We start from the raw sequence: 13,707 nt of genomic DNA on the forward strand, positions 1-13,707 counted from the left end.
ATAATCAATCTAGCCACACCCTTGATTTATTAAGTCACATTGAAGTCTGATCATTAGTAAATAATACACCATAAAAAAATCATTGCCAAGTGTACCTGGGTGGCTCAGTTTAGTGTCTGCCATTGGCTCATGTCAGCAGCCCCTATCTGGCTCCCTGCTCAGCAGAAAGCCTGCTTCTTCCTCTCCCTCTCCCCGTGTTCCCCCTCTCTGTGTCTGTCAAATAAATACACTCTTTAAAATAAAAAATCAGGGGCACCTGGGTGGCTCAGTGGGTTAAAGCCTCTCTGCCTTAGGCTCAGGTCATGATCCCGGAGTCCTGGGATCTAGCCCCACATCCGGCTCTCTGCTAGGCAGGAAGCCTACTTCCTCCTCTCTCTCTCTGCCTACTTGTGAGCTCTGTCAAATAAATAAATAAAAATCTTTTAAAAAATAAATAAGTAAAAAAATAAAGAAAATAAAAAAATCATCGCAGGAACAACTGGGTGGCTCCCTTGGTTATGTCTGCCTTTGGCTCAGGTCATGATCCCAGGGTCCTGGGATGAAGTCCCGCATCAGGCTCCTTGCTCAATGGGGAGCCTACCTCTCCCCCTGCTTCTGCTCTGACAGGTGAATAAATAAAATCTTCAAAAAAAAAAAAAAAATTCATTGCAGTGTTGCCTAAGAATACCCTAATGGGTCCCAATAATGTAAGAGTAAATAGCAGCTTTACCTAATGTAATAAATTGACACCGTCACTGTTCAAAAAAAAAGTCACTGTTCAAATTTTATTTGGTATTTTAGTTGGTTGCATGGTCTTTTTACATTATATGGCAATGTACACTATATTCTGACATACATGGTACACGAATTAAGATCCTTTGGAACAGTTATGCACAATACATGCAATAATGAATTTATATGTTGGGAGCCCAGGATGTGACTGACTGAAAAAGATGGACTAGGCATGTTAGGTGTTGGGTGAAGGAACCAGAAGTCATAGAACACACAGGAAATATGCATCTGGTTGAAAAGAGCACCTGCAGCATACGCAATATTGGCAGTGGTGCCTCTGAGATGAACCCATTTAGGACTACAAAGGCAGGTATCATCCAGCATTAGGGTATAGCTGCAGGGTTTGCTGAACCATTCCTATTTAGAACTTTAGGAAACTGATGTTTTTTCCTTAGGCCATTTTGATATTGAGTAACAGATCAGATAATAAGGACAATGTACACAACCTCCAACTAAAACCCTGTCGTAGTCTAGACAGTGAAGTGATACATTAGAAAACTTTAAAACTGCAGCTCCTTTTGGATCCCCCAGAGTGTATCTGCACTCTTCTTCAAACGGGCCTCCTCCTCAGAAGTCAGAGTCACCTTCACAACATCTGAAATTCCATTCTGTCCCAAGACGCAAGGAACACTAAGGAAGACATCATCTTTTATTCCATAGAGACCCTGAAGACAAAAGGAAAAGTATTTTATGTTTTGAGCAGGCATTCTGGGGTCTCCCAAGACTTTCCTTCTTTACAATTATGAAGCTTATTTATACAACTTGAGAAGTATGAACTCCTGTCCATGTTTTCAGTTAGGATGTTATGAACAGTGCAAGTCATCAAAATACCAGCAAGATTTCTGTTCCAAAAGAATCTAAATTATTGCCATTATCCATATTACTGTTAAATTTTTAATGACAACATCTTGTCAACTCTACCTTGAGTGACTTCTTTCTTCCTTCAAAGGAAAAAGCTTTTCTTTTATGGTCTTCCGCTCACCTCAACTTATTTTAAGTTATCAAGTTATCTATGTGAACATAGTACCACTAGACATTAATCCCAAAGCTCAATGATTTCTCTCCAAAGAAAGTTGTGACTGCATTAATTTATGTCACTTACATCAATGACTGATGACTAAGTCAGTCTGTTTTCACAGAAGAATCTTTTTTAAAAACCAGAAAATAATCACATTCAAATACAATGTATCACTACATACACCTACCTTAATCATGGTGGAAATTGGATGCACCCGCCTAAGATTCTTCATTATACTTTCTGCCAAATCTGCCACAGACAGTCCAATGGCCCAGGAAGTGTAGCCTTTCAGTTTGATTACCTCATAGGCACTGTAGGGTAGGGAAGGACAGGGAAAGGTAGAAGAAAGTAGGGTAAGAGAAAACAAAGAACAATGCTTTCACTGAACACATGCTTTACAGCAAATAACGCCATAAAGTTACATTATAGACCTCAGTAATGCTTGCATGCATACCAAGATATTATGTACAGGGATGTTCACAACAGTACAATGTATATTCAATACCACAGAATATTACAACTGTCAAAACAAGTAACTACATCTACATGCAACAAAATAAAGGGATAAAGATGTAATACTGAATTTTAAAAAATAACTCCAAGATTACATTATATGTTTGACTCAAGATCTTATTTCAAGCAAGGGATGGGTAGTACGACAGAAGATGAATGGGAGAAGGAGCTCAGAACTCATATTCAAGTACCAGCAGACTAGTGATTCTAACCCAACAAAACACTACACTTGGTTGACAGTTATTCTCAATGTTTCTTGGTTTCTTGGGTTGGGTGGTGGGTTCACAGGTTTTTATAAGAGGGCCTCGCCTAAATCAATCCTGATTCATTACTCAGTTCTACAGACTGAGGCCACACATGGGATAATGGGATGGTAAGCATCTGCCTTTGGCTCAGGTCATGATCCCAGAGTCCTGGGATCGAGTCCCATATCTGGCTCCTTGCGCAGTGGGGAGCCTGCTTCTCCCTCTGCCTGCTACTCCCCCTGCTTATGCATGCGCTCTCTCGGTGATAAAAATCTTTAAAATATTTTATATATATATACACACACACACACACACACACACACACACATACTAAGTAAATGATATGATCAAGCTGAAAACTTCCGTATTTAAACAATTTCTTACAATATTCACATTTTTAGTACAATTATGAATCTACACATTGCCTGAAACTTTATAATCATCTGAATAAACAAGTTTGCTATTTCTATTCATAAAGCCTGTAACAGGAAATTGGATTTAAAAATTCTTGGGGCTCCTGAGTGGTTCAGTCATTTGAGAATCTGACTCTTGTTTTTGGCTCAGATTGTCATCTCTAGGTCATGGGACTGGTCCCATGTCAAGCTCCATGCTCAGCGGGGAGGTCTGCTTGAGATTCTCTCCCCTCGGCCCTTCCCCTGAACGCACACACGCACATGCTCTCTCGCAAATAAATAAATCAATCTTTTCTTAAGAAATAAAGAAATGGGGCGCCTGGGTGGCTCAGTGGGTTAAGCCACTGCCTTCGGCTCAGGTCATGATCTCAGGGTCCTGGGATCGAGTCCCGCATGGGGCTCTCTGCTCAGCGGGGAGCCTGCTTCCCTCTCTCTCTCTGCCTGCCTCTCTGCCTACTTCTGATCTCTGTCAAATAGAAATAAAATCTTAAAAAAAAAAAAAAAAAGAAAGAAAATTTCTTAATTTCTGTGGCACCTGGCTGGCTCAGTCCATGTAGCATGTGACTCTTGATCTCTGGGGGGGGGGGGTTCTGAGTTCAAGTCCCACACAGGGTATAAAGATTACTTAAATAAATAAAACTCTTATCAATACATCAATAAAAATTCTTATTCCTAACTGAATGACCCATATATGCTATTGAAGTGAAGAATGAATCTGAAATAAAGACTTATAAGCACTAAAAGATTTATCCTACTATAGAGAAATACAGCAAAGACTGTTGCATTAATCATTTTTAGTTATCTTTACTTCTGTTTTATAGTATGTTCTTTAACAAAACGTCAGAAAAAATCTTACTATTTTTAAGTAATCTCTACACCCAACACAGGACTCGAACTCAGAAGCCTGAGATCAAGAGTCACATGTTCCACCAACTGAGCCAGCTAGCCAGTTTCTAGGTGTCCCTAGAAAAATGCTTTCTGACAAGTACTCAAATGCTATTAAACTTTCAAACTTTAAAATAAAAATATAAGTTTTAGGGGTGCCTGGGTGGTTCAGTGGGTTAAAGCCTCTGCCTTCGGCTCAGGTCATGATCTCAGGGTCCTGGGATCGGGCCCCCTCATCGGGCTCCCTGCTCAGCAGGGAGCCTGCTTCCCTTCCTCTTTCTCTCTGACTGCCTCTCTGCCTCCTTGTGATCTCTGCCTGGCAAATAAATAAATAAATAAATAAAAATATAAGTTTTAATGTTCTGTATTGCTGAATTATGGGATCTATTACCTGTCAACCACCTGTTTGTGAACCTCTTTCCACTGTTCCTTATCTGCATCAGTGCCTAAGTCAGGGTGCAGATTCTTCAGAGAGACACCAGCAATGTTTACTCCACTCCATACAGGCACTAAAAGAAATAGTACAGAATACATTTACTTCCACGTGCTATCCAGCAGACCACAGAGCACCCTAACCAGTCTTATGGGCTAATCTGCTTTAAGTCAACATACACCTTGCTTGTTGACTTAAGACCCTTGATCTGTAACAGAAATAAGTCACTTTCTTTGAGATTTGTAGACCACTGGTCTGGGGGAATAAAGAACTGAAACGTTCCCAGCCCACAGAGGCCACCAAGTCTGTTTGAAGCTGCCTCACCTTTCTGATTAGCCCAGCCATCTTTCAGCAAAATGTTTTCCTTTTTTAAGGTCACACGAATGATTTTACTGACCTCCCTTTGAGTATCTGTAAACCTTGCCCTCCTTCATAGAAAGAACAGAGTACTTTTACACAACTCCTTGGTACTAAGGAACCAGACCTTCTTGCACACTAGAAGAACTAGAACTTCTCACACAACCTCTGAGCACGGAAGTAACTCTGTAACTGGCATCATCGAATCTGCATGCAATCAAGAAATGTCACAGGGGGCGGCGCCTGGGTGGCTCAGTGAGTTAAAGAATTTGCCTTCGGCTCAGGTCATGATCCCAGGGTCCTGGGATTGAGCCCCGCATCGGGCTCTCTGCTCAGCAGGGAGCCTGCTTCCTCCTCTCTCTCTGCCTGCCTCTCTGCCTAGTTGTGATTTCTCTGTCAAATAAAAAAAATATTAAAAAAAAAAAAAGAAATAAAGAAATGTCACAGGCCACTGTGTTCCCTTAACTGATGAAACCCCTTCAAAAGTCTCTGGGCTAGGGGCACCTGGGTGGCTCAGTGGGTTGAGTGTCTGCCTTCAGCTCAGGTCATGATCGCAGGGTCCTGGGATCAAGCCCCCCATCGGGCTCCCAGCTCAGCGGAAAGCCTGATTCTCCCTCTCCCTCTGCTTGTTGCTCTGCTTTGTATCTCTCTGTCAAATAAGTAAATGAAATCTTTCTTTTGTCTAAAGATTTTATTAATTTATTTGACAGAGAGACAGCAAGAGAGGGAACACAAGCAAGGGGAGTGGGAAAGGGAGAAGCAGGCTTCCTGCTGAGGAGAGAGCCCAATATGGGGCTCGATCCTAGGACCCTGGAATCATGACCTGAGCTGAAGGCAGACGCTTAATGACTGAGACACCTAGGCACCCCAATAAATTAAATCTTAAACAAAATAAATCTCTGGGCCAGGAAGAAACTTCAGAGTTGGGCTTTTGGACAAGGGTCTGCCTTCTTCCCCAGGTTGCCAGGCTCCTGAATAAAGTGCATATTCCCTTCCAGTCAAAACTTGCCTCTTGGGCGCCTGGGTGGCTCAGTGGGTTAAGCCGCTGCTTTCGGCTCAGGTCATGATCTCAGGGTCCTGGGATCGAGTCCCACATCGTGATCTCTGCTCAGCGGGGAGCCTGCTTCCCTCTCTCTCTCTCTGCCTGCCTCTCTGCCTACTTGTGATCTCTCTCTGTCAAATAAATAAATAAAAATCTTTAAAAAAAAAACCCCAAAAAAACCACCTTGCCTCTTGACTACTGGCTTTTGGAGCAATGGGGAGCTAAACTTGGTTCTGGAAACAAGGCTAGTAATTTTGACCCTTTTTTCTAATTCTCATTTCTTATCTGGGGAGGATTACCTGCTTTTGGTACATGGTTAAGACTACAAACACCCTTACTCTTAAACTTTCATTGATTGATTTATGTAAAACTAAGAATTTTCACCATATTCTAACTTGTTTTCCTACTCTTCTGTGATGTTTGATCCACATGTATTTGAAAAATAAAAACACTATGAGATCATAAAGGGAATTTTCTTGGCATAAGTAACTGAGAACGCTGCACAAAATTAAAACATCTCTTACCTGTGATAGAATTTTTCATCTCCTTCATTTGGATTGGCTGACCTTATCTGAGCCACAAAGATCTAGTCAAGTCTAGACACAACTGTGATATCAAATGACTGAGGTCATCCTTAGAACTATCCTCTTATTTTAATATGTCCACTGTATGGAGTAAAAGAAATTTCATTCCCCATCCATGGCATAGGGATGCCATAAAATGTTACATAAAAGTTAAAATCTTAACCATTCTTAACATACAATTATACCAAAAGATAGATTTCTAGAAACCATCCTACTCCAATGAATGGGTATCTGATTTCAGCTCTGGTTTAATAATGAAACTTCTGTAAGTATTTTAAACAATTTTTTTGAAAACAAAAAGAGAAAATAAGTTATGCTTACCACTGGAGTCTCCATGCTCCCCGAGGATCCACCCGTGACAGCTTAACGGGTGAACTCCCAGCCTTTCTCCCATCAGGTACCGGAACCGGGCTGAATCCAGATTGCAACCACTTCCAATGACACGGTTTTTGGGAAAGCCACTTATCTTCCAAGCCACATAGGTCAAGATATCCACTATGAAGAAAACATTTAGGCAAAGATACTAGGTAAATTATTAGATAATGTTTAGCTAGTCAAGATATATGGCTCTGTATGAATCTTGATACTGCTTATGACCCAACATTTTTGTTAAATTTTTAAACCTTTATTCGTGACACAGCAAATTCATTAAGTCCTCAAGAAGTGTAGTTTAATGAAAATAAATTGTGCATTAACAACATCTTATTCGTAACTTACCTAAGCTCTTCTTGGGCAACTAACTAATTTCTAAGTTCTAACTACATTTAGGGGCACTGTATCCCCCTTACTATTTTAAACTTAATGATTTCAGCAAATCCATTCACAAGAGGAAAATGAAAAAATATGAGTATACAGAACATGACATATACATACCATCAGTTTTACTCGAATTCATCTATTTGTGCAATTAAAGGTCTCACCTGGATTGGAAACAACAAGCAACTTGCAGTTTGGGCTGTATTTGACGACATTGGGAATGATGAACTTAAAGATGTTCACGTTACGCTGGACCAAATTAAGACGGCTTTCTCCCTCTTGCTGACGTGCCCCAGCTGTGATAATAACCAGCTTGGAGTTTGCAGTCACATCATAGTCTAGACAAAAGGGAACAAAAACCAGATTACAGCCTTTAAGAGAACTCTAGTACCTAGCCAGCAGAAAGTTGTTCCATAAACTTCTTTTATGGACAGTTTTAACAATTGTGTTACCTCCCTTACTTCCTTTCATATACGGGTAAATACAGATAATGCTTGTACTGCCACCTTCCCACTCCCATCTTCTCCTTTAGTTTCTGGCCACTTAATTTGAAGAGTACATCAACACCTTCCTTGTATTTTGGTTTTAGACTGTGACTTTAGTGACAGCTGAGAGGAGCTGGAAACAATCAAATTAGGTTATTATCCCTCAATTTTTTTTGCCACCTGAGCTCATGCTCACACTCTCCCACACTATTTCCTTTTTTTTTTTTTTTTTGAAGATTTAGTTATTTGAGAGAGACGGAGAGAGAGAGAGAGAGAGCACAAGTGGGGTGACAGACAGAGGGAGAAGCAGGCTCTTGGCTAGGCAGGGAGCCCAACGTGGGACTCAGTCCCAGGACCCCAGGATCATGACCTGAGCTGAAGGCAGATGTCCAACTGACTGAGCCACCCAGGCACCCCAATACTCCTATTTCTACTTAACTACTTCACTATGATCATACCAGTCCAGAGACAGGCTGTTTTGTTTTATAAGCAAAAGCCACTTGATACTTATCAAGTATGTCTTGCTTCTAGATATCCTATGGTACAGGATGGTCAACCCAGCCCATAGCTAAGTGGTCACTGATTTTCAAGTGTCAAAGAAACACCATTTGTACACATGTCCAGGTTTATTGACCAGGGCTCTTAAGTGTAAAAGGCCAAGAATATCCGAACAGCCTCATTTATCCTATTCTCAACCTTATGTTAATGTGTGAAAGGAAGAAGGGGAAGTGTATTGAATTTAAGTATTAGAAACAATGTGGTTACATACAAACCTGAGGAGCTTTACTAATTACATGCTAACTCAGATGCTTTCCACACTACAGACATACTAGATTTCCATTTAAAACCATTTACTAGAGGGGCACCTGGGTGGCTCAGTGGTTTAAGCCTCTGCCTTTGGCTCAGGTCATGATCTCAGGGTCCTTGGATTGAGCCCCGCATCGGGCCTGTTTCTCCCTTCTCTCTGCCTGCTGCTCTGCCTACTTGTGATCTGTCAAATGAATAAATAAAAAATGTTTAAAAAAAAAACCCATTTACTAGAAATCGCAACTTTCATATAAAAGGTTATCAATGCAAAACTGTTCAAAGGCTCTCTGATCCTATATAAAAAGTCAATCTTTGAAGCAGGATTTCAAGCCTGATAGAGAATTAAGTTCAGCATAGACCATAATATAAGCTTATTGAAATTCACCTTTGCCAGAGACAATTTTTGGTGTTCTAAGGAAAAGGCTTCCATGCTGGAGATCCATCATCTCTCCCTTCAGTTTGTCTTCCATGACATCAACAAGAGCAAGTTCATCTGCCAAGTCCTAAGAGATATAACATTTTTAGTTAAATGGAAAGCACGTATTTAGTCAAATAGAAATGCATGCAAAATTTCTGTATTTCTAGGACAGAAAGAGTTCTGCTACTTTATTAGTATCGGGACGCACCTCAAAACAAAGGTAGGCCCCCATTTAAAACTGACTCTCAAGATGACCCACGCACAGGAAGAAGTATTGTCTTCTCTCCTCACTCCAGCAAGTTTTACAAGGGCTCCATCACACCACTATATGGAAGCAGAACCCTGGACTGGCAATGGATGGAATATCATCCAATTACATAAAGCTGCTCTATTTACACTCTCAAATTCAGTTTTATAAGTTGATTTTAGGTCATTTTTCATTACCTAAGTGAGTTTGACTAATATTGTGACTTGGAAGTTAAAAAAAAGTGATGTTCTGGATCATTCTTTGTCTATATATTTCCCATACATTAACCAATACTAACAGTGTCACATGAAGATAGATTTGTGCATTGCAAAATAATACTGGTGAAAAATATCCTTTCAATTGAGCCAGCAAATGTTCACAGGTGCATCTCAGACCAGGAGCATCAGTAACAGATTAAATAGACATGGGTTGTGAACTGTTATAACCAAGTTAAATTATACTAGCTGAGCTAAAGATCTACCCAGAGTTATCTATAATAACCTGGCAGGTACTCTTATACACACCCAAGTTAGAAAGCATCACAGGAAAAGACCACAGGTGATTCACAGGTGTGAGAAAAACAGATGGCATCAATTTCTGATCCAGTGGGAAAGCAGTTAGAATTGGTATAGCACCCCCTCATTTTCAGAAGTCTGCATTATGCCAACTCATTTTTACACAAGGCCTAACATTGTACCTGTTTTTACTGAAAGAAATCCAAAGAGGATTTGTGCTTTTATGAAAAAGGCAAAAAGCAAAAATAGCATTTAGTGTTTGTTCTGCAGTGAGCCCTTAGAGAAGTAGTATACATCCCAGGTATCAACAGCTCCTTCCCTAGAAAGCTTTACTCAGCATCTCAGTAACAAGCCCACAGCTTTCAACTGCGTGAGCATCTGTACTTCACCTCTATTTTGTACATCTGTTAGCAAGATGTGTCCTAAGGTTCAGAAAAGCCTAAGGTTATTTCTTAGGTCTGGAAATGCTCAAAAAAATTTTCCGTATTAATCAATGTAACTATCTTCACTTTACACCATTTTGGATTTGGGGGAAACCTTTACACAATGTGGCTCCTCCTAAGAACACATATGAAGCAACATGTTGTAACCCAACCTCTACATAGCTCATTTCTGCCTGCAGTTCCTTATTTCAATCCTTTCCTGTTCAAAAGCCAGAATTAATCATTTCACTCCCTTATTTGATCTCCAAATCTAAATTTTAAATATTTTATGGTGAGCTGCAATTATTTTTATATGTAAACCAGGCCTGACTACTTAAAATGTGTTTTTTATTCATTCACAAATTCTAAGTGTTAGCTCCATAACTGGTACCAAAATTACTACTCAAGGTGGGAATTTTTTTGGGACAAAGGTTTAAGATTTCCCACATTTAGCTTGATTTTAATTTTACCAAATGTATGATTTTCAATTCAAAAATTATTTTTAAATAACTTCAGCTTGTTTAAAGGCATGGACTCTTTCATTTGTAGGCAATTCATGCATGTTAATAGGGCAAAGTGAATTTAAGGAACAGTGTCACCATGGGGTGCCTGGGTGGCTCAGTCCTTAAGTGTCAGCCTTCGGGTCAGGTCCTGGAATCGAGGCCCTCACCTCCCTTTTCGGCGGGAAGCCCGCCTCTGCCTCTGCCACTCCCCCTGCTTGTGTTCCCTTTCTGGCTGTGTCTGTCAAATAAATAAATAATTTTTTTAAAAAAACCTCTTTTAAAAAAAAAAAAAGGAACTGTGTCAACTGTGTCACTTGCCTGACTACTTTTTCTTTTTAGTTCAGATACGCTTTTGGTATGGCATCGCATTTCTAAAGTTTGTTCCATGAAACGCTCTCTGAGTGCATGAACCTGAATCTTTGTATATACAATGTGATAATGCAATTCTTGGAGGAGTGGGGGGATGGCGGGCTCTCACTTACCTTCATTAAGATACTGATGGCACAAGCCATGCCAACAGCACCAACCCCAACAACTGTAATCTTATTTTGGGGGACATGTTCCTCCTTAAGAAGATTCTGAATCAGCTGATCTTTGAGAGTTGCCATTTTGGACTTAGAACCAAAAGGAATCTAAAGGGAAAAAAAACCACGTACAGTCACTGCATCTTCTTTAAATTAACGCTATAAACCAAAACTGTTCCAAAGGAGTTCACTTTACTTCTTTTGGGGGTACTTGCCACTGAAAAGGGGGAAGGAAAAATCCTAAAGCTGGCCACAGGAATGTTGAAAGACCTAATGCCAGGGTCTGGCATCTCTAGGATCTTGGTGTAAAGGATCTCACCTTGGCGTGGAAGAATAATATTGACGTTTGAGTGTAAGTATAGCTTCCTGAGGACTCACTCATCTTGACTACTTAACCCCAAGCGGGGCCACCTTTCCTCACACAAAATCGCTGTGAGCTGCCTGCCCAGCTCTACTCCAGTCACCCGGGTTCCCGCCAAACCACCAAGGACCCGAGGAACGTGGAATAATCTCCTGTAACTGCCTCGTGAAACGACCCAGTCGTCTCAGGGTATGCCAAAAGCTCTGCCCATCCGCAATCACTCCCTCCTCCAGCCCCAGAAGGATGCCAACAGCTCAGCCAGAGCTCGTGGTTTTCCGCCCCTCCCCCACCGTCGCCTGCGCGAGACTCGCGCGCATGCTCTTTTCCAAGCAGTGGGCGGGGACAAGAGTAGAGTAGGAACCCCAAGCTTTCCAGAGTTGGGCACTGCCCCTGACGGCGGCGGCCCGGGTAGCCCCGCCCACGAGCGGAAATGACTGGAAATTACCGTGCTCTTAGGGTCAGACGGATACAGCCCTGCGGCGGACTTCAGACCTAAGTAGTGCCCCAGCTGGCTGCCTCCCTGGCCACGCGCGCGGCCATGGCCAGACTTTAAATCGCAAATACTTGGTTGCTGTTAACCAACAGGGAGGGAGGCGCCTCCTGTGGCTTCTGCTGCGGTCCATGTTGCAAAGGCATGAGGCCCGGTAGGAGGAAATTGCCAGTACAGGAAGCGCAAAAATAGCTGTAGAGGCTCGGAGCCCTAAAGTTAATATGATATTTGGTGTAATCCTCCATTTCCAGAGCCGGGGAGGAGGCCTTCGCTCTGCTAATCCAACCCTGCACTGCATTCACTGGAAAGATTATCACAGGCTGCATCCCAAAGCCCCACGTCTAGTCTTGAGTTCCAAATGGGCAAAAATATCCGAGGACTTCCAGGCAGGCAGCCCAGAGTCACCAAGCTGGAATCGGGTCTCTCCTTACAAATCACTGCTATTTCTAGACCTGGCTTCACCGAAAACCTAAGGATCCAGCGCTCCCTTTAATGTGGGGACACGGGAGACGGAGGAGCCCTGCAGAAAGAGGGTCTATTCCCCAAATCTGCCACCCACTTTGTGACCTCAGAGTTGCCCGAACCTTCTCCCCGTTTTAGGTCCCCCCTCCCCCATTTTTCAAAAGGAGTGGATGGTACCAGGTTATCTTAATCGCAAAATAACCAACTGCGACGCAGGAGGGCTGAATTCTCTTCCGGCTTCATCTTTGCATGCATCGTGCCTGGGGCAGCACCTGATACATCAGCAGCCGCTTAGTAAGTGTAATTTGCGCAGAGAGCGCCCTGTAACAGCGACAGCAGCCGTTCCATGAGTCCACCTCTCGCGACCCCCAGGGTTAAAAAGCGACCTGAGCAGCGCTCCCCCGCTTTCATACCTCCTCCCCTACCCCCACCACCCGACTGCTAAGGCTTTTTCAGCTCTGTGGGTTCTGGAAACCGGACCTCGAGTTCTGTGCCGTTTGCCTCTTTTAAGCCCGGAGGTAAGCCCCACCCTTGGTTATCTGTCCTATTCTTGTCCTTCTGCATCCACTTGGGCTTTCGACCACAGGAATTCCCAGCCCGACCAGAGATCGCGGTGCCCGCTTAGAGCAAAAGCAGAGTGCGGCGGGCTCCCGAGCACACGCATGGCGTGGGCCACCGCCCAGGTATGGTCTGCGAACTCTGCCTCCACCCCGCCACCCCCACTCCCCGGAAGCGGAGACCCCTTTGCGGGCAGCGTCGAGTTAGCAAACCAGAGGCTCTCCTGACCCTCCAGCTCGGCGCACTTGGGGCCAGACCGTACCGGGAGTGCACGTCGGGAGGGCGGGCGTCAGCGGCGCGGGGAACTAGATCCGGACTTGGCGGCAGCGGCTCCGACACTCGGAGCTGAGCGCGGGAGGGGCCTTAAATGGAACCGCGAGGCTGACGTCAGGGGGGGAGCCGGGCGGACGTGCGGGAACCCACGTGTGGGTCGGACTAGGGGCGGGCTCCGAGCCGGGCGGGGCAGAGGAGCAGCTTAGGCGGCGAGCGCAGCGGGATCGCCAACCTGCCGACAGACCCCCTAGGCGTCTGGAGATCTCAGGGGCTGCTAGAGCCAAGCTACCTCCCGCCACAAAAGCCCAAGCCAATCAAGCGGGCCCTCAGGAAAAGCTTAATCGGATTCTTCACCGCTGTTTCTCATTGCCCAGAACGGCTTCTGGCACGCAGGCGCTCAACAGTTTGTTGGAAAGGAGGTAATGCCTAGCACAGCATCATTCTGACCCTCCTACCCAGGTCGTGTGATCGCCGAAACTCGCTGCGTCCTCCACCTGCTGCTAAACCTTCCAAATCCCCCAACTCGTAGTGAAGTCTCAGCTCTAGCCTTCGTTTGTGCTGGTTTCCTTTGCCTGGCCTGCCTGCCTTCCCGATATCTTCTTTAAACCTTACCCATCTAGTAACA

The 13,707-nt window shown here is 43.5% G+C and overlaps 1 protein-coding gene across 1 annotated transcript; it reads right to left on the bottom strand.

The window, feature by feature from the left end:
* Positions 1-737: 737 nt before the first annotated feature.
* LOC123948955 (L-lactate dehydrogenase A chain) lies at positions 738-13,154 on the bottom strand. The gene is made up of 8 exons (XM_046016181.1): positions 13,072-13,154; positions 10,897-11,046; positions 8,695-8,812; positions 7,182-7,355; positions 6,583-6,756; positions 4,237-4,354; positions 1,977-2,100; positions 738-1,436 (listed from the first exon to the last, which is right to left on the bottom strand). The coding sequence occupies exons 2-8, from the start codon at positions 11,020-11,022 to the stop codon at positions 1,272-1,274; spliced, it is 999 nt and encodes a 332-aa protein (XP_045872137.1). The 5' UTR covers positions 11,023-11,046; positions 13,072-13,154; the 3' UTR covers positions 738-1,271.
* Positions 13,155-13,707: the final 553 nt, after the last annotated feature.

This window comes from Meles meles, chromosome 8 (genome assembly GCF_922984935.1).
Source record: "Meles meles chromosome 8, mMelMel3.1 paternal haplotype, whole genome shotgun sequence".
NCBI lineage: Eukaryota > Metazoa > Chordata > Mammalia > Carnivora > Mustelidae > Meles > Meles meles.